General features: G+C 41.2%; 1 protein-coding gene and 1 long non-coding RNA gene across 2 annotated transcripts in view; both read right to left on the bottom strand.

Moving 5' to 3' along the window:
• Positions 1-21,781, bottom strand: part of LOC310648912 — a 468,719-nt gene that overhangs the window by 314,094 nt on the left and 132,844 nt on the right. The window lies entirely within an intron of this gene.
• The window catches only part of CRHR2 (corticotropin releasing hormone receptor 2), a gene marked incomplete at both ends in the record, with an annotated part of 148,461 nt that overhangs the window by 56,143 nt on the left and 70,537 nt on the right, over positions 1-21,781 (bottom strand). Inside the window, one exon of the mRNA XM_083377017.1 lies at positions 1,488-1,573. Coding sequence (XP_083233143.1) covers positions 1,488-1,573 — 86 coding nt within the window. The remainder of the gene's footprint in view (positions 1-1,487; positions 1,574-21,781) is intronic.

Here is a 21,781-nt window from a genome sequence, read left to right as displayed (position 1 = left end):
TCTCTGCACTTTTTCCAAAGCCTCAACATCTTTTTCATAATGTGGCCCAATTAAAGATACAGAAATCAATTAAAGATTAATTTAATTCAATTAAATCCATTAAAGATCCAGCAGGCTGTGCAAAGTAAAAATGTTGATTATTTTCAGGGAAAGTCTAATCTCAACCTCTTAGTATTTTCTAAGAACTGTGGGATCTGTACTCTTGAAGTCCAATGAGAAAGTTCACATTTTCTTTTGATTAGATTACATTAGATAGATTAGATAACATTTATTGTCATTTTCCCCCCCCGTGGGCACAACGGCACACATTAAAAATGAAATTTAGTTTCTTCTTCTCAAGTGTACACATATGTTACATATCAGTAACATATAAATATTAATCACATATTTTGGCCTTCTTAAAAGGGGCACGTTGTGTAATTGTTCGATTTATTTTTCATCCTTCCTAGCTGGTGTATTTAGGTGGTGATGTGGTCAACATGCGTAAGATGCTTGGTGCAGCCACCTCATCAAAGGCACATCCTTGTTTACATGAAGCGGGCACAGCAGCCCCTGTATTTCCTGACTTGCATGAGAAACGCACATCTTCCTTCCCCTGCCCTGACCACTTTCCACAGAGGGACGATCGAGAGCATCCTGCCATATTGCATTATTGCAAAGGCAATAACCTATGGGCTGTGGCCACTACTGGGCCATGGCTTCTTGGCCACTGGACTGTGTGAGCGGCTAGCTAGTGTGAATGCACATCTGGATGCCCTCACGTTTCCCTGTGCTAGGGCTAGCTGAGCCGCGAGCCTCTCGCCGGCACTAGTTGAGCCACAAGTCTCTCGCCGGTGCTAGCCGAGACGCGAGCATCTTGCTGGCACTAGCTGAGCTGCAAGCTGTGTGCCAGGGCTAGCCGAGCCATGAGCCACATGCCAGCACTAGCTGAAGCTGGTGCTAGCAGCCCCATTTGCGGAGCGCATATGCTCACAGCCCCATTCACGTGCATGTGCACGCAGCCACATTTTCGTGTGTGCGTATGTGTGCATAAAGGTGCCTGCCCCTCCCTTTTCCACTGGGCCGCCAACCCAGAAAGGTTGGGGACCTCTGCATTATTGTCTGGTTTGGTAGCATATATTATTTTGTCTGGTTTGGTAGTATATATTATTTTGGTAGCATATATTATTTTGAGAACAGGCAACAGATTTTCATTTTTAATGTGTGCCGGTGCATTCAGAGTAAAAAAAAATACAATAAAGGTTATCTTATCTTATGTCTGGTGCATGCAAAAGATTTTGAATGTGAGGCTGCAACTAACCCCTTATAGATTTCGACTCTCTTTCTAGATGCACCTACTTAGAAAGTGTAGAAGAAAATTGAAGATTGTGGGCACAATCATATGATCAAAAGGAGCAAGGCTTCGATCCATCTTGGCATCTTTGAGCCTGCCTGCACACCACCTCTGATCTCCACCAGTAAAACTAATCAATGTCAGATCAACGTACCTCTTCGTCGAGAATCGGTTCACACTGTGTGTAATTCACTTTGAAAGCCCACGTCCCGTTTTCCATGCATTCTCGATATGCATTTCCTAAGGGGAGGAAAGAAACACCAACAGAATCATTAAGCCAACTTCCAAACAAAATAACACAACTCTGACTTAAAACAGAATAAAAATCTGAAATATGGAAACCAGTCCTGCCCTCACTCGGAAGCTTTGCAAAGGGACTGCAAATATGACAAAAAATCATAATTTTCTGCCAAAGCGACATTGATCACATATGCACTTGGAAAAAGGGATGTGAGCAAAGGCCTTGAGCCAATACTTCAAAAATCTGAAACACAAAAAAATGCACCATGCTGTCATATTGAGATAATTTCTCAAATATGTAAAGATACACCTTGACTTACAACCGCAAATGGGATCTGAATTTCCATTGCTGATCAAGGTGGTTGTTAAATGAATCATGCCCTATTTTATGATCTTTTTACCGTGGTTGTTAAGTGGATCACACTGTCGTTAAATGAATGCAGCTTCCCATTGACTTTGCTTGTCGGAAGCTTGCAAATGGCAATGACGTGTCTCTAGAATGTTGGAACTGTCATAAGTACATGTCTGTTTCCAAGCACCCGAATTTTGACCATGTGACTGTGAGGATGCTACGATGGTTGTAAGTGCAAGGACTGGTTGTATGTCACTTTTTCTCAGTGCCACCGTAACTCTGAATGGTTATAAGTTGAGGACTATCTGTATGACAATATAATGAGACCCCAAATCACAAGATTCTTCACCCATTCATTTATTTTGCTTGTCAGAGGGTCGCAAAAGGGGATCACGTGACCCTGGGACACTGTGACTGTCGTAAATATGAGTCACCTGACGAGCGTCTGAATTTTGATCACGTGGAGACGTTGCAACCATCAGAAGTGAGAAAAAAACATTTTCAGGGCTGTTGTTAACTTTGAACGGTCACGAAATGAATGGTTGTAAACCAAGGATGACCTGTACACTTTCTTTTAAAGGAGAATGAGCCTGCAGCAGCTCTCTCCTTACGTTTTGTTTGTGATGCTATGACGCCATTTTGCCTTTTTTGATCTCCCTCCCGTGAACTCTACCATTCTGCAGACAGCTTTCAATGGAATCCATTTTTCTACCCATTTTCATTTTCTCCAGCCATGAATAATCGCGAGCAACGCAGAGAAGCTCCTTTCTTGAATATTAGATTTACTGTAAAAGGTTCACATTTCCTAAATCATCTGGAATTAAGAAACCGGTGTGGAAAAGATATAATTTGAGGAGATCAAAACTTGTTTCAATACAGGAACGGAGACATGCAGAACACACACACAAGACAAGCATAAAATTATGATAATGGCGACATTTTAAAAAATTGAATCATGTCAATTGTTGCAATTGTTTAACCCATTTCTAAGTGACAGGACTTTTCTTTCAATCTAAGGAATTAATTTTTAAGCATCCAGCCCCCTCACCTGGTTTTGCCAGCAAAATAAAAAGCCATAAATCCATTTCCTCAGGGATGAATATATTCATGTTGAAGGCAGACGATGTCTACAATCTAATTTTTATTATGATTCACACATATTCCAACAAGAGGGAGGTGGACCGTTCTTGAGAAAGAGAAAATAAATGATTTATTTTCTCCAAAGAGGCTGGAACGGGGGTGAAATAGAAATCAATGCTTATAGTTAGAATATAGTTTCCAATGGTAATGGTCTGGCTTTCTCTTTTGCCATTCCAGACAAGCAAATTCAAGTAGTCCTCAACTTATGACCATAGAGAGAACTAACCTAGAACTGAGGAGAAATTTCCTAATAGTGAAAGCAATCAGCCAATGGAATAACTTGCCACCGGAAGTTGAGTCTGCTCTATCACTGGACGTTTTCAAGAAGAGATTGGACAGCTATTCATCTGGAGTGGTCTCCTGCTTGAACAGGGGGTTAGACTAGATGACCTCCAAGGCCCCTTCCAACTCTGTTATTCTATGTTCTATTTCCATTGCTATGCAACGTTCTTAAGTGAGTTGTGTCCAATTCTATGACTATTTTTGTCATGGTTTTTAAGCAAATTACTGTGGTTGTTAAGTGAATCACGCTGTCATTAAGCAAATCTGGTCTCCCCATTTACTTTGCTTGTTGCAAACCATTTGGGAAATGGCAGTCATGGGACCAAAGGATTCAGCAACCTTCGTAAATGCCTGCTGGTTGACAAGAACCTGAATTTTGATAAGGCCACGGTGGAAAAGTTGCAATGGTCATAAGTCCGAGGACTGTTTGTAAGTCACTTTGATCAGGGCTTTTGTAACTTTGAATAGGTGCTTAGGAAATGGGGTTGTAAGTTGAGGATTACCTGTATTTGTTCAATATCTATTAAATTTCAGGATTGGATTAAGAATCTTTGCTAAGGAAATCATTATTCTGGTTGCTACTACACCGATGGGACAACGGATAGAACAGAACAAAGCAGAGCAGAGCAGAACAGAATATGAGAAAATTTAGAGTAAAATAAGAGTAGAGTAGAGTAAAACAGGATCGGATCGGATAGGATAAAAATGGAATAGAATAGAATAGAATAGAATAGAATAGAATAGAATAGAATAGAATAGAATAGAATAGAATAGAATAGAATAGAATAGAATAGAATAGAATATTTTTTATTGGCCAAATGTGATTGGACACAAAAGGAATTTGTCTCTCAGTGTACATACAAACAACAAAGGGATAAATCATAAAGTATAAGATACAACCAACAAAGTATAAGAAACAAACCAACCAGTAATAAGATACCAATAAGAGTAGGTAATAGGAAAGTGGAAGGATAATAGTACAAATAGTCCTTGACTTATGACCACAATTGAGCCAAAAAATTCTGCTGCTAAGCAAGACAGTTGTTAAGTGAATTTTGACTAATTTTATTTCCTTTCTTGCCACAGTTGTGAAATGAATCGCTACAGTTGTTAAATTAGTAACCTGGCTGTTAAGTGAATCTCGCTTTCCCTTTGACTTTGTTTGTAAGGAAGTCACAAAAAGTGATCACATGACCCCAGGACACTGCCACCATCATAAATATGAGTCAGTTGCCAAGCATCTGAACTTTTATCACGTGACCATGGCAATGCTGCAAAGGTCGTAAGTATGAAAAATGGTCATAAGTCACTTTTTCCAGTGCCATTGTAACTTTGAACTGTTGTAAGTGGTTTAGTTCAGATTTTCAGCAAAAATTACTCATTGGTTAAAATAGGTTTGCATAACGTCTGCAGCATTTTCTTAATGACCACAGGATTCGCTTAACAATTTCAGCAGTCTCTTAATGACTGCCACATAAAAGGTAATAAAATCAGGCATGGTCATCCAGTGACCTGCTTAAGAACCAGCACAACTTACAATCATAATACTTAGTTCAACTGCAGTCATAAGTTGATTGTACATGTTTTGAATGCTACTTAAGGAGCAAAAGACCAGGTAAGTTGCAGGTAGTCCTCAATTTACAACCACAGTTGAGCCCAGATTTTCTGTTGCTAGACAAGACAGTTGTTAGGTGAGTTTTACCCCATTTTACAACCTTTCATGCCGCAGTTGTTAAGTGAATCAATGCAGTTAAGTGAGTAACATGGTTGTTAAGTGAATCCAGCTTCCCCATTTGCTTTGCTTGTCAGAAGGTCACAAAAGGGGATCACGTGACCCCAGGACACTGCAAGTCATAAATACAAGTCAGTGTCTGAAATTTTGATCATGTGACCATGAGGATGTTGCACCAGTTATTTATTTATTTTATTTATTTATTTTAATCCCATTTATATCCCACCGTTCTCCGAAGACTCAGGGCGGCTTACAATCTAACAACAAATCAAATGCGCTTAGCAATAGCCTTCATTCTATGTATATGCCTGCTTATTAGGGCTTTCGCCCCCCCCCAAGCGGCATTATTACATAAGTCCTGTTTGTGTCAGAGGCACAGTTTAAGACACTTCTGGGTTCAAAGGTTAGCTGGTGACATCACTGTTGCCCAGGGGGGCTCCTTTCATGTTCCCACCAAGGAGCTGGAGCAAAGAATAGGAGCTCACCCCACTATGCAACAGCACTCAGGTCTCAAACGCAAGCATGCTAGCCTCCAACCCAGCGTCCTAACAATGCGAGCCACCACACTCAACAGCTGTGTAAAAAATGTGTCAATGCTGCAAACATTGACATGTTTTGCACTGACATTATAAGAGACAGCCTGTTACTTTAATTGCTTCATTTGGGAGGGGGGAGGAAATCTACCCGGATGTCATGAGAAGATTGGAAAAGCCTGCGTACAGAATGGGAAGTGAAACCTCATATGTAAAACTAATTGGATAATGTGATTTATGACGTGTAGATAAGGGCGGGGATTGTGTGTGTGTTATGATGGGTTTGGGGGGAGGAGATTTCAGATTCTGGCATCCCTCCATGAGTGCCGATGTTTCGTTCCACTATTAAGACTTTTTAGATAAACAATGCTTGCATTTTGTTTGAAACTGTGTCTTTTATTGGAACCATGACAAAATGATCATAGGTTCATACCAATAAAGGACAATATTTGTAGTTCCGTGTTGAGGCACCAAGGACACCTCATTTAAACCTTGATCATAAATCACTTTTTTTAGTGCCATTTGAATGGCCACTAAACAAATGGCTGTAATTGAAGGACTGCCTATATTATGAGTGACAGGATCTAACGTTCCCAACATTTGAATTCTTGTGGGGAAAAAGTCCGCTCCAAGAATCTTCTGATGCGAAACAAAGAAGATTTAATCAGATGCACTCTTAGAATAGAATAGAGCTGGAGGGGACCTTGGAGGTCTTCTAGTCCAACCCCCTGCTCAAGCAGAAGGCCCTATATCATTTCAGAAAGTGGCTGTCCAATCTCTTCTTAAAAGCCTTCCGTGATGAAGCACCCACAATTTCTGGTGGCAAGTTGTTCCACTGGTGAACTGTTAGGAAGTTTCCCTTAATTCCAAGTTGCTTCTCTTTTTGATTAGTTTTCATCCATTGTTTTTTGTCTTGTCTTCTGGTGCTTTGGAGAATAGCTTGACCCCCTATTCTTTGCGGCAGCCCCTCAAATGTTGGAACACTGCTATCATGTCACCCCCTTGTCCTTCTTTTCTCTAGACTAGCCAAACCCAGTTCCTGCAAATGTTCTTCCTATGTTTTAGTCTCCCGGCCTTCTAATCATCTTAGTTGCTCTTCTCTGCACTTTATACCAAAGTCTCAACATCTTTTTTGTAGCGTGGTGACCAAAACTGGATGCAGTTTTGACATTCTGACAAGCCTAAACTTCTTTGACTTCTTTTCGAGATGACCCTTAGCTATGACTGTGAAAAGCACCTTCCTTGCCAATTTGCAAGGATGCAGGTGTGGAAGCAGAAAGCACCAGGACCTGAGGGCTTATGTGCCAATTATTTGCCAGCCAGGGTTCATAGCTGGTCACCGTAATTAAGGCGAGAAATGTCCTCAACTTTAGTTATGCATAGCTGTGAAAACAAGGCCATACGTAAGTATACTTACTAACCAAATTTTATCAGTCCCAGAAAAATAAACCGAAAGCTCTGGGATTTAGCTATATCTCAGGCAGGCGGGGAAGATCCTTGGTTGGCTGTATTCCAGCATCTGAAGGCCAGTAGTTTAAGAAAGGATGAACTCCACTGGTAAATTTTAAGTTATTGTTGCATATTTTGCATTGTAGCAGCTTAGGTCAAATCAAATTACGATTGAGAGGTGTGGAAGCAGAAAGCACCAAGACCTGAGGGCTTATGTGCCAATTATTTGCCAGCCAGGGTTCATAGCTGGTCACCGTAATTAAGGCGAGAAATGTCCTCAACTTTAGTTATGCATAGCTGTGAAAACAAGGCCATAAACCCTGTTTATTGGGGGGATGAAACCACAAAATGTCTCGCAGACTGATATTGCCCATTAAAAGTATCCTTTCCATTCTAGGGGCATCGGAGGCTGTTGACCCCCAAAGAGAAACAGTTGGTTGAAAGGAAGCTGGATGGGATTTAGCTGGGCTTCCTGTTGCTGTCTTGAGCAAAATGAAAGCTATTTTCTCATAAAAATGAAATTTTAATAGTGGAATATCTGTACAAGATGTGGCAATAGCCCGTGCTTAGAGACAGTTATAATTTAAATCATGCATAATTGTAATATGGTCCCCTTCTTTGCAGTTAAACCTTTTTAATCTGTCTACCTACTTGTCTGCCTATTGCTCTCTCTGTCTAATCTACCCTGTCAGTCTGTCTGTGTCTGTCTGTCTCTCTCTCTCTCCCTCTCAAGTCTGTCTGTCTATCCATCCATCTATCCATTCGTATCCATCCATGTATCCAATCTCTGTCTGTTTGTCTATCATCTGTCTGTCTGTCTCTCTCTCTCTAGTCTATCCATCCATCTATCCATCCATGTATCCAATCTATCTGTATCTATCTATCTATCTATCTATCTATCTATCTATCTATCTATCTATCTAATTTAGTCTATCTATCCATCCATCTATTCAGTCTGCCTGCCTGCCTATCTAACTGTCTGTCGTCTATCCAACCATCCATCCATCCATCCATCCATCCATCCATCCATCCATCCATCTAATCTATCTAGTCTATATATCCATCCATCCATCCATGTATTCACTCTGTCAGCCAGCCTGCCTGCCTGCCTGCCTGCCTGCCTGCCTGCCTATCTATCTATCTATCTATCTATCTATCTATCTATCTATCTATCTATCTATCTATCTATCTTACTGATTTTCACATCAGTAAATAAAGGTAGTCCTCAACTTACAACCACAATAGGAACCAAAATTTCAATTCTTAAGTAAGGAGGTGGTTAAATGAATCGTGCCCAACTTGATGACATTTTTTTGCTAGGTTAGGCAAACGACTGCAATTTCTCACTTAGCAACATAATTTCTGAGCACAATCATGGTTGTAAGTCAAGGACTACCTGCATTTTATAACTTATCAACCATGGAAATAGCTGGTCTATATTTGCCATCATCAAACCACTGCAAAAATCAGCAGGTCAAAGAGATTCCAGCTCCGTTTATACACAGAACCTGCAGTTGTGCCTGTCTCTCAAGTGGGAACGAGGGGGCCACCGGTGGGGTCTGCCTTCTTCTCAGAAAAATAACGAGTAATAAATTACTAGGAAATGAATGTCCTGATATTTGCATGACATTATCATAAAACTCATAATTGCAAACAGACAACTTGAACTGAGCCAATGCCCATTGATAAATTCCTTAGAGTGCTGCTCCAGCCTTCACTTTCTTGCAAAGGATATATTTTTTTTATATCTATCTATCATTTCTCGATGTCAGTTCTTCCCTTGACTTTTCAAAAGGAGAGGTCGCTTTATTTCTGTAGCTTGCAAGTTCTTTGCTGCCAAGGTCACCTGCCACATCTCCCCGGTGTTCAAGTCCGTATTTTTAGAAACTTTGACATCCTCACAACCATTCATTCAGCCCACGTTGGTTAGAGCTATCCTCACAACCCCAAAACAGCATTAAGAATGCTGAACCACCTTTCAAGATGAGTTTGATCTCTCCGTGAAGGTCAGATCTTGGCCTTGAAACCTTGAGCTAAGGTTGACTACAATCCCTTGTGCCCAAATCACATCCAGATTGCACTATAGGTAGTCCTCGAGTTACAACAAAGTTACAACAGCACTCTACTCGAAGTTACAACAGCACTGAAAAAGTAATTGATTCCATTCTTCACACTTATGACCATTGCATCACCCACCCCCCCGTGGTCACGTGATCACAGTTCAGATGCTTGGCCACTGACTCATATTTATGATAGTTGCAGTGTCCCGGGGTCACGTGATCCCCTTTTGCAACCTTCTGACAAGCAAAGTCATTGGGGAAGCCAGATTCACTTAACAACCATGCTAGTGGCTTAACCCTGCAGTGATTCGCTTAACAACTGTGGCAAAAAGATCATTAAATGGGGCAAAACTCACTTAACAACTGACTTAACCACCAATGGGGTTTGCCTTCTTTATTCTTAGAAGACTAACAAGTAATACATTTGTTAGTTAATTGTGGTCATAAGTTGAGGACTACCCGTGGAAAGTAACTTGGTATGAAGGAAGACCTAGGAGTCTATTTCTGGGGCACATTTGGGTGACCGAATTCTCCATCTCCTGCATCAATTCTCCTTTTCATGCATTAAACATGTTTAACTTTGCGAAGAAGAAGTACAATGAAGAGTTATACATTTCAGTCATGTAAAGAATTCAGGATAGAGGTGGAAAGAATTATAAATAGTTCTCTACATACGACCATAACGGAACCTGCCCTTTATAGTTGCATGCCATGATGGTTGTAAACTGGGTCATTTAAGCAACTGATCTGATTCTGTGACATTTTTTGCGGTAGTTACTAAGCAAACATGGTGCTTCTTAAAAAAACACGGTTAATCATTACATTAATGCTGAGATAGTTAAGAGAACCCATTGTTTAATCAATCAATCAGAGCTGCAAGGGACCTTGGAGGTCTTCTAGTCCAGCCCCCTGCTCAAGCAGACAAGTGGCTGTCCAGTCTCTTCTTAAAACCTTCCAGTGTTGGAGCATTCACCGCTTCTGGAGGCAGATTGTTCCACTGCTTAATTGTTCTCACTGTCAGGAAGTTTCTCCTTAGTTCTAGGTTGCTTCTCTCCTTGATGAGTTTCCATCTGTTGCTTCTTGTCCTGCTTTATGGTACTATGGAAATTAAGTTGACTCCCCCTCTTCTTTGTGACAGCCCCTCATATACTGGAATACTGCTATCATGTCACCCCCAGTTTCTGCAACCGTTCTACGTATCTTTTAGTCTCCAGGCCTTTAATCATCTTAGTTAATCTTCTCTGCACTCTCCCCAAACTTTACTATAATGTGATTTTGCTGAAATCTGGATGTAAACTGAGGCTGAGGTGCAGTCACATGACTCTGAGGACGTCAGAACTGGTGTATCTGCCTTCTTCCAGATAAGTCATAACTCTGAAAAATAACTAATCAACCAGTCATAAGTCAAGGACTAACTATGTGACTATTTCCATGCTGGAATGCCTCCGAAGTCATTCACACAGGATACTCTTTGCTTAGCCTACAAAAACCCTCCATGATTATGCAGCAATCTCTTAGGGAACCAAGCAAAGAAGGGAAGGGAAGTCAGAAAGAATTGTGTTGGAATACTGCATCCCATTTTGATCACCGTGTTATGAAGAAGATGCTCAGACTCTGGAAAAAGTGCCAAGAAGAGTAATAGAGATAATTGGGACACTGGGGGCTAAAACATATGAAGAATGGTTGCAAGAATGGCATTAAGTCTGGTTTAATGAAAAAGAAGGACTAGGGGTGATATGATAGCAGTGATATTCCAGTATCTCAGGGGCTGCCCCAAAGAAGAGGGAGTCAAGCTATTCTCCAAAACACCTGAAGGCAGGACAAGAAGCAACAGATGGAAACTAGTCAAGGAGAGAAGCAACCTGGAACTAAGGAGAAACTTCCTGACAGTGAGAACAACTAACCAGTGGAACAACCTGCCTCCAGAAGCGGTGAATGCTCCAACACTGGAAGTTTTTAAGAAGAGACTGGACAGCCCTTTGTCCGAAATGGCATAGGGTTTCCTGCCAGGATCCCTTCCAACTCTTCTGTTATCCTGTAATTCTGTCTGTTATTCCGTTACTCTATTGTTCCTCTGTTTTATTCTGTTACTCTGTTGTGGGTGTTCCATGGAGGTTTTCAAAAGAGATTGGACAACCATTTGTCTCAAATGGGTTTCCTGCTTGAGCAGGGGGTTGGACTAGATGACCTCCAAGTTCCCTTCCCTCTGATTTTCTGCGTGGCTCAATCTGAAAAGTCCAAATCCTTTTTGTAAACAAAAAAGCCTTAGCAAAAAAGCCAGAGCTTTGATCTCTTCTTAAGATATTCTCCTTCAGTAATGACTCCTTAGAGGTTGGTGTTTCGTTTTTTTTTCCTCCTCCCAAACATCTTCGGCCACAAAAGAGGGTGGAGGAAGTAATTCAATCAGCTCCCTTTGTTTGCTGCTGTTTTGTAATATGCAATTTATTCAACAGCAAGAGCCAATTTGGGAACTTAATCTGTCTCCCGGAAGACAACCTATTTCCAAATCCAGTCCAGGTTAAGGCAATAAAATCAGCTTGCATGCCTCCCCTTTTCTACAAATAGTATCAGAATAGTTCCTCTTGATGGGCCAAATTCTACAGAAATTGTCTGCAAGGATAAATAAGTGGGGGCATCTGATAGTAAGCAGTGCTTTATGCATCTCCCCTGAGAATAGAATAGAATAGAATAGAATAGAATAGAATAGAATAGAATAGAATAGAATAGAATAGAATAGAATAGAATAGAATACAATACAATACAATACAATAGAATAAATGAAGAATAGAGTAGAATGGAATGGAATGGAATGGAATGGAATGGAATAGAATAGAATAGAATAGAATAGAATAGAATAGAATAGAATAGAATAGGACCTGGAGGGGATCTTGGAGGTCTTCTAGTTTAACCCCCTGCTCAAGCAGGAAACCCTATACCAGGGGTAGGCAACCTTGGCTCTTTTATGACTCGTGGACTTCAACTCCCAGAATTCCTGAGCCAGCCACGCTGAGGGGAAAGGGAGAAGTTTCCAAGCTGAGCCATGCTGGCTCAGGAATTCTGGGAGTTGAAGTCCACGAGTCATAAAAGAGCCAAGGCTGCCTACCCCTGGCCTAGGCCACTTTATGACTTGTGGACTTCAACTCCCAGAATTCCTGAGCCAGCCATGCTGAGGGGAAAGGGAGAAGTTTCCAAGCTGAGCCATGCTGGCTCAGGAATTCTGGGAGTTGAAGACCACGAGTCATAAAAGAGCCAAGGTTGCCTACCCCTGCCCTATACCATTTCAGACAAATTCCTCTCCAGTCTCTTCTTTAAAAGTTCCATTGTTGGAGCGTTCACAATTTCTGGGGGCAGGTTGTTCCACTGATTAATTGTTCTAACCGTCAGGAAAACACCATCTAAATCAGTGTTTCTCAAGCTTGGCAACTGAAGACCTATGGACTTCAACTCCCAGGGCTGGCTGGGGAATTCTGGGAGTTGAAATCCAGAGGTCTTCCAGTTGCCAAATTTCAGAAACTGTGGTCTGACTGATGCATAACCTACAAAGGGATTTATTTTGCATTAAAGAGAAAATCTCCCTCCAGGAAGAGAGATCTCATCATAGAATTTGGGCAGAGAAACCAAGAGGAGTAAGAAGTCATGATTTTTGCAATCATTAACTCAGCTTGCAATTGACGGCTCATGGTGCATGCTAAATCTGTATTTAGCAGCAGCGTATAATATTTGGCATGATCAAATACAGTGGTTACTTTTCTTTTCCTTTAACAAAAAGTAGGATTCCTTGAAGACGAAGTTTGAGATTTAAGGTTCCAATGTTTAGCTAACCACATGCTGGACAGAGAGGACCATTGGTTTGAAAGAGGGGTAAGAGTTTGAATTGAACACCCCTCCCTCAACAGAGGGGGGGGATACGACAACACTTGTCGTCCGGTCTACAACACAGCCCTTGCAGTAGTTCCAAGAAAGTTCCACAGTGAATTGCACCCTGATTCAAGTGATTCTGAGGGCACAGATAAACCTCCAAATGGCCTCAAAAGCTCTCAGAGAGAGTACTAACGACCAGATGACTGCAAAGAAATACAATCCTTCCAACCCCCACCATCCCGCTAGAACTGATGAAGCTTCTTAGATGAGAAGCAAAATGTCTTCCTTCTCAAAGGAAAAAACAGTCCAGTTGCCTTACGAAAAAGCACCTTCAAAACATTCTCAAATCAGTTAGGAATATCTATATAGGCAGTCCTTCACTTGCGACCATTCATAGTTACAACCTACCTGAAAAAAGGGAGTTACAAACAGGTCCGAAGTTCTGACAGTCTCACACATATTCACAGATCACATGACTGCATTTTCTTCTGGTTTTGCCAAAAATTGAAATTATTTCTGGTTTTCAGCAAAATCAGGCCATAGTGAACAACGGGTCCTTTTTACAACTGCCACGTTTGTTTTATGGCCACTGTGTTCGCTTAATAACATTTGCAAAAATGATCACAAAATCTTGGTTGGTCACATGACCTACCTAATTTACAATCCTCATGAGATAATAGACAATAATGGGTAGTTCCACTGGGGTAGTATTTTTTACAATACGGGTAGTTCTCGACTTATGACAATTGAACCCAAAATTTACATCCCTAAGTGAGATAGCTATTAAGCAAATTTTGCCCCATTTTTCAGTCTTTCTTACCACAGTTATCAAGTGAATCACTGCAGCTGCTAAGTTAATTATGATGATGATGAAGATGGTGGTGGTGGTGGTGATGATGATGATGATGTTGGAAGGGACCTTGGAGGTCATCTAGTCCAACCCCCTGCTCAGGCAGGAAACCCTATACCGTTTCAGGCAAATGGCTGTCGTCTCTTCTTAAAAACCTCCAGTGTTGGAGCATTCACCACTTCTGGAGGCAGGTTGTTCCACTGGTTAATTGTTCTAACTGTCAGGAAGTTTCTCCTTAGTTCCAGGTTGCTTCTCTTCTTGACTAGTTTCCATCCGTTGCTTCTTGTCCTGCCTTCGGGCGCTTTGGAGAATAGCTTGACTCCCTCTTCTTTGTGGCGGCCCCTGAGATATTGGAACACTGCTATCATGTCACCCCTCACCCTTCTCTTCGTTAAACTAGACCCAGTTCCAGCAGCCGTTCCTTATATATTTTAGCCTCCTGTCCCCTAATCATCTTTGTTGCTCTTCTCTGCACTCTTTCTAGAGTCTCAACATCTTTGTTACATCATGGTGACCAAAACTGGATGCATTATTCCAAGTGTGGCCTTACCAAGGTATTGTAAGTGGTATTAATACTTCACGTGATCTTGATTCTGTCCCTCTGTTAATGCAGCCTAGCACTGTGTTGGCTTTTTTGGCAGCTGCAGCACACTGCTAGTAACACGGTTGTTATGACTTTGACTTTGCCTGTAAGAAGGTTGTAAAAGTGGATTGCATGATCCCGGGACACTGGCATCCATCATAAATGTGAATCAGTTGCCAAGCATCTGAATTTTAATCATGTGGCCAAGGGGGTACTGCAATGGTCATCAGTGGAAAAAGTTATTTTTTTTCAGTACCATTGTCGCTTTGAACAATCATTTAGTGAACTGTAATTCGAGGACTATCTGTATAACATTCATTTTCTATCCACCACTTTGTCCAATCATCAAATCCATATGTTGCATATTCGTTTTATTGTTTCATGCAATAAAATTTATTAAAATTAATGAAATCAAAGTTATCAATTTGGCCACCTCAATACACCAGTTTTTGTACAGGTACAGTAGTCCTCAACTTACAGCAGCTCATTTAGTGACCATTCAAAGTTACAACGGTACTGAAAAATGTGATCCCCACGATCGTGTGGTCAAAATTCTGACGCTGGGCAACTGGTTCATATTTATGACGGTTGCAGTGTCCTGGGTCACGTGATCATCCTTTCAGATCTTCCGGCAAGCAAATTCAACGGGGAAGCCATATTACATTAATTAACTTATCTACTGCAATGATTCATTTAACAACTGTAGCAAGATCGGTCGTAAAATGGGGCAAAACTCACTTAACAAATCTTTCACTTAAGAGAAACTTTGGGCACAATTTTGGTTGTAAGTTGAGGATTAGGTGTATTTATAACTTTGGGGAATTATGAGGGGTCTTTGGTGATCTCTGAGCTTGGTTGTTTTCTTGCAGATGTCTCATTACCCAACTAGGTAACATCATCAGAAACATCTGCAGGAAAACAGCTCAGAGATCACCAAGGATATTTCAACCCTGACCTACAAAGATCTCTTTCTTTAATGAAAAGAAGGACCAGGGATGACATGATAGTAGTATTCAAACATTTGAGGGGCTGCCACAATGAAGAGGGGGTCTACCTATTCTCCAAAGCACCTGAAGGCAGGACAAGAAGCAACGGATGGAGACTAATCAAGGAGAAGCAACCTAGATATAAAGAGAAACTTCCTGACAGTGAGAACAATTAACCAGTGCAGGGGTCAGCAACCTGAAACAGTGAAAGAGCCACTCGGAACCGGTTCCCTCACAAAAGGAAAAACTGGGGGCCGCAAAAAATATGTGCGCATGCACGTACATGCGCGCATGCGCAGAACAGGGTTTGACTGAAGAGTGGAGCCAAGGCGAGATATGCACCTACCCTGCATATTTGAATTGATTGGTTGAACTTTTTTAGTCCCACTTTTTTTTTTTGGACTGCACATGGCAGAGGACCGGGAGCCGCAGGAGACGGCTGAAAGAGCTGCATGCGGCTCCGGAGCCGCGGGTTGCAGACCTGTGAACCAGTGGAACAACCTGCCTCCAGAATTTATGGATGCTCCAACACTGGAAGTTTTTAAGAAGAGAGTGGACAGCCATTTGCCTGAAATGGTATAGGGTTTCCTGCCTGAGCAGGGGGTTGGACTAGATGACCTACAAGGTCCCTTCCAACTCTGTTATTCTGTATTCCTTTATTTGGGAGTTATATTTGCAAAGTCCTGCCTCAATCTACTGTATTTTAAAGCAATTTTCCTCCAAAGGAGCAACATTCCTAAAACCGTAGCTTTTGAAATAAACTGCCTTTTTGAGTCATATATCATTTTTTTCTATTGCTAGAAGAAATCATACAGGGGAAAAAAAAAGTCCTGAGAAGCCTTATGTAGTTCTCAAGAGTTTTATCTGAAAAACAGAACGGATTAGTTTTCACCATAAAAGGATCTGGAAACAAGTCTCATTGCAAAAGGTGTCACGTTCCCAGACACCAAATGAGGAGGTACAGATCTCAAAAAATAGTTATTTATTTTTGAACAGGGCATCAAAATACAGTGTCCCAGAAGGCAAGCAATGCCAAGCTAGATCTCCTTTTGAGCCAGTCAACTTTTCTGACCATATTAACTAATCAATGCATTTTTGGCACTTCCAATAACAATGCTGTCAACAATCAAGGCATTGTTCTTTTTCTTATCAGAACAGATGGAATGAAATGCAGGCTGGTGGGCCACAGATGCAAAGAACTGCAGAGTATAGATAGTCCTTGACTTATGACCACAGCGGAGCCCCAAATTTCCATTGATAAGCGAAGCAGATGCTCAGTGAGTTTTGCCCCATTTTATGACCTTGCCACAGTTGTTAAGTGAATTTAACTGCAATTGTTAAATTAGCACCACATATGTTAAGTGAATCTGGCTTGTCCATTAATTTTCCTTGCCAGAAGGTTGCAAAAGGGGACCACGTGACCCCAGGGCACCGCGACCGTCATAAATAGGAGCCAGTTGCCAAATGTCTGATCATGTGACCCTGGGGATGCTGCAATGGTTGTGTGTGTAAATAATGTTCATCAACCACTTTTCCAGTGCCACTGTAACTTCAAACAATCACTAAATGAACTGTTGTAAGTCGAGGACTACCTGTAGAAAGAGGTCATGAGGATCATCTAGCTCAGGGGTAGGCAACCTTGGCTCTTTTATGACTCGTCGACTTCCAGAATTCCTGAGTCAGCCACGCTGAGGAGAAAGGGAGAGGTTTTTATGCTGAACCATGCTGGCTCAGGAATTCTGGGAGTTGAAGTCCACGAGCCACAAAAGAGCCAAGTTTGCCTATCCCTGATCTAGCTAAACCCTCTGCAATATGTAGCAAAGATAATGAACACATCCTAATTCTGCCTACTGCCAGGAGTTTGAATCTTACCAGCTCAAGGCTGACTCAGCCATCCATCCTTCCAAAAATGAGGACCCAGATTGCTTGGGGACAATAGGCTGACTCTGTAAGCCGCTTAGAGGAGGCTGTAAAGCATTATGAAGTGGTATATAAGTGCTAAGTGCTATCCTTTAGCAGTGAGTGTCCACCTCTTCTTAAAAATTTCCATTCATAGGAGTGTATAAGTTATACACTGTGATACTCAACCACAGATCTTACTGGTAAGAAGCTGATCAAGCGTCATTTCTAGAAAACAGCCTTCACAAAAACTCTTGTGGCCCTATAAAAATATAAATCAGTCTACTATGGACTCCTTGGGGTGTGGTTGATTGCTTATAGATATTTCATCATCCAACTAGGTGACATTTTCACGACAGTCCATGCATGCAGTGTATCTCAACCATGGCAATTTGAAGATGTGTGGACTTCAACTCCCAGAATTCCCCAGCCAGCCATGGGGAATTCTGGGAGTTGACTGGGGAATTCTGGGAGTTGTGATTCATGCTTCTTCAAGTTGCCAAAGTTTAGAAATACTGATCCAGAGTGAGGCAGGAAAGACAATTCAACCATCCCTGAGTGGTCATTGTTCAACTACTGCTTGACATCAATTCCAAGTTTTATTACAGCCATAATGGATGGGGAATTCTGGGAGTTGAAGTCCACACATCTTCCAAGTTGCACTTTCAAATTGCCAAAGCAAGGAAGCACTACTTTCATGACCCATCCACAGTAAAAAAAAAAAGTCAAGACAGAAGAGAATTATCTTTCTTATGAGGATCCTAAGTTTTGCATTTTAATACGACTTCTTCCTTTTTTTTGGCTGGGGATTGGTGATGGGCAAATTGTACATTTTATTTTTTTTTCTTATGTCCCCTCCTTCAACTTTTCCAGCTCCTTTTCAGCAGCTGGATGAGCAAAAGAGTGCAGTGTGATCAAAAGAGGAGGGGGCTTAAAGTTGCAAAAACTAGGTGCACCTTTCCAAGAAGCCCCCTCCCCCCACACCAAAAATGCAGGTAAGTCCTCAACTTACAGCAGTTTATTTAGCGACCATTCAAAACTGAAAAAATGTGACTTATGGCTGAAGCCATTATGCCTTCGTTTTCGGTTGCCACAGATTTGGGAGGGGGGATGAGTGTTTTTTTAGCTTATTCAAAACGATAAATTGTTCTGTGGGAACCAAGGTCCTTGCTGGTTGCATTTTAGCAGGCGGAAGCTTCCATTAGAAAGCCCGCGCAAGTAATTAATTGGGGATTGTAATTTATGATACATTACTGGGGTGGGAAGTTCAACTTTGTAACATTGTAACCTTGGGGGGGGAGAAACTTCAGTCTTGGGTTCACTTTTGATCGTGCCGATACTATGTAGCCAAATAAATATGTTCTTTAAGGAAACCTTTTTGCCTTGGAAGTTCTTTTTACTGGTCTCATCTATCGGAACCATGACAGTGCGGCTAATTTAACAACTGCAGTGATTCATTTAACCACTGTGGCAGAAAGGTTTTAAAATGGGCCAAAACTCACTTAACAAATGTCTCACTTAACAACAGAAATTTTGGGCTCAGTGGGCGTTGTAAGCTGAGGATTTCCTGTATTCCTCTGAGCAGAACTGAAAGTCTCCAGCTTCGGACTGACAGGTCTTAACCCTAAGATTGTAGGGCCTGAATCATATGTCTGGATACCGCAAGTATTATAATCCAGCCTTTAATTCCAACAGGGTTTAATTTTAGCCTTGTTTCATAGTTCTGTCCCATCTTGCTGATTACTAATGGAAAATAGAACGGCTTTCTTTTTCTCAAAGACCTGAGGTATGTCATAGGTTTCCATAGTGATTCTATTTATTGCATTTCTTTTGCCATGTTATTATTTTCCACTTTATGATAAAAGGCAACCCCTGTGTAAAAAAAAAGTGGTAGGTAGGCTGATAAAGTAAAAATGATAATGATCCCTTTAATAAGGATGCTGATAGTGCTCTCAAAAGTCATTAGCTACAGGCCTAGCTCTTATTCACTTGGGTGGCTTTTGAGAGGGTTTTAAACCACATGCTTTGATTTAACTTTTATGGCTCAGAACTCTTAATTCCAGCTGGATATTGCAGCAGAACTAAAATTACATGCGTGATAAATTGAATTTGCTCTGGGTTTTAAGCCCTAGAAGCAATATCTATGTATTTCTGGAACTTTGCACTGAATTTCACAGGGATGCGGAATATATATATATATATATATATATAAAATGTATATGTAAGTAAAAATGCAATGCAAGTTATCCTTTGTTAAAATATTGTTGATGCAACCCTATGCATGCTTATTAAATATTGCAGTATATAGGGCAACATCAAGGTGCATTAGGGGCAGCGCAACGGTGAATAGAATGTGAAGGATGTGTGTCTATAATGTGTGTTCTTATTTGTGGTTTTTATTTGTGTGTAGTGTGCACTGTGGACGGCACTTAATTTCGTTGTGAGTTACACAATGACAATAAAGATTATTCTCTTCTCTTCTATTCTCTTCTTCTTCCATTCCTTATTCTATTCTATTCTATTCTATTCTATTCTATTCTATTCTATTCTATTCTATTCTATTCTAGGTAAAGGTAAAGGTTCCCCCGCACATGCGTGCTAGTCGTTTCCAACTCTAGGGGCCGGTGCTCATCTCCGTTTCAAAGCCGAAGAGCCAGCGCTTGTCTGAGGACATCTCCATGGTCATGTGGCCGGCATGACTAGATGCCAAAGGCACACGGAACGCTGTTACCTTCCCACCGGAGTAGTCCCTATTTTTCTACTTGCATTTTTACGTGCTTTCGAACTGCTAGGTTGGTAGAAGCTGGGACAAGTAACAGGCGCTCACTCTGTTATGCGGCACTCGGGATTTGACCCGCCAAACTGCCGACCTTCAGATCGACAAGCTCAGCATCCTAACCCACTGAGCCACCGCGTCCCTATTCTATTCTATCCTAAATAGGATTTACCGTACTTCCAGCTAAACAGATAGGGTAGTGGTGGAATACTTACATTTAATTCAAAGGAACCTAATTGGAAAGACGATTGAATTTTTTAATCACGGAATGAATGATGGATACCTGTGGATGGATTAAACCTGTTTGCTGATGTTAAGCAAACACTGCAGTCACTAAGCAAATGCTACAGTCGTTAAGTGAATGCTGAGGTCATTAAACAAACGTGTTTTCTTAGAGGCAGTATTTTTCTTTTTTGCTGGAAATACGAAGTATACATTAGAAACTAGCAAAAAAACACCATTTTTTGCAAATGGCGTAAATGCGACCTATTTACTGTACCAAGTACTCAAAATGGGATCACGTGACTGTGTGTGGCGCTCAGAACTCTGGAACTGGATTGTTAGTAGTTCTGGGGAGATCTGTCACAACTTTGAATGGTCATTAAGCAAAGGCTACTATATATAGGTGGTCCTTGAATTACAACAGTTCATTTAGTAGCCATTTGAAGTTACAATGGCACTGAAAAAAGTGACTTATTTTTTTTTAATCCCATTTATATCCCGCCCTTCTCTGAAGACTCAGGGTGGCTTACAATCTAAGAAGCACAAATCAATGTGCTTAGCAATAGCCTTCATTCTATGTATATGCCTGCTTATTAGGGCTTTCAGGACCCCCCCCCCCAGCGGCATTATTACAAAGTCAGCTTAATTGCCCCCAACAATCTGGGTCCTCATTTTACCCACCTCGGAAGGATGGAAGGCTGAGTCAACCTTGAGCCTGGTGGGACGCGAACCTGCACTAATTGCAGGCAGCTGGTGTTACTTAAGGAGGCATTAGCCCACTGCTCCACCAAGGCTCTTATGACCTTTTTCACACTTATAACCACTGCAGCATCCCCACGGTTATGTGATCAGAATTCAGGCCTCTGGCAACTGACTCATACTTATGACCATTGTTGTGTCCCCGGGTCATATGATCATTTTTTGCGACCATTTAGCAAGCAAAGTCAATGGGAAAGCCGGATTCACTTAACAACCGTGTTCCTAACTTAATTAAGTGCAGGGATTCACTTAACAGCTGTGGCAATAAAGCTCATAAAATGGGGCAAAACTCACTTAACAAATGTTTCGCTTAGCAACAGAAATTTCGGGCTTGACTGTGGTTGTAAGTGGAGGACTAAATGCAATCTCTATGCTCCCTATTTATTTGCTTCTTCAGGGCAGACAAATTTCCAGTACATCTCACTTTTATTTGTTCTGTTTCAAAAAAAAACTTTTGGGTAGGGTCAGATAATTAATTGTAGACCGAGGAAAAGTTCAAAGTGGAAACAACGGATGTCAAATCCTCGCAGTCACCATTTTGCTCAATTACTTAGTGAATTTTGCATTTCCATTGGCTTTTAATGAAATTCTCCCTCTTTTAATAATTCAATCAAGCTTGCAATGCTTCCCAAGGGGATTGCAAAGTGTACGAAATGAATACTTTTAGCGAAGCAGAAAACTAGGCCAAACACGAGCACAGATAATAAAATAAGCATAATCTTGG

The sequence above is a fragment of the Vipera ursinii genome (genome assembly GCF_947247035.1).
Source record: "Vipera ursinii genome assembly, chromosome: Z".
Lineage (NCBI taxonomy): Eukaryota > Metazoa > Chordata > Lepidosauria > Squamata > Viperidae > Vipera > Vipera ursinii.
Note: the sequence above shows the minus strand (reverse complement) of the source record. Positions and strands in the feature narration are given on the sequence as shown.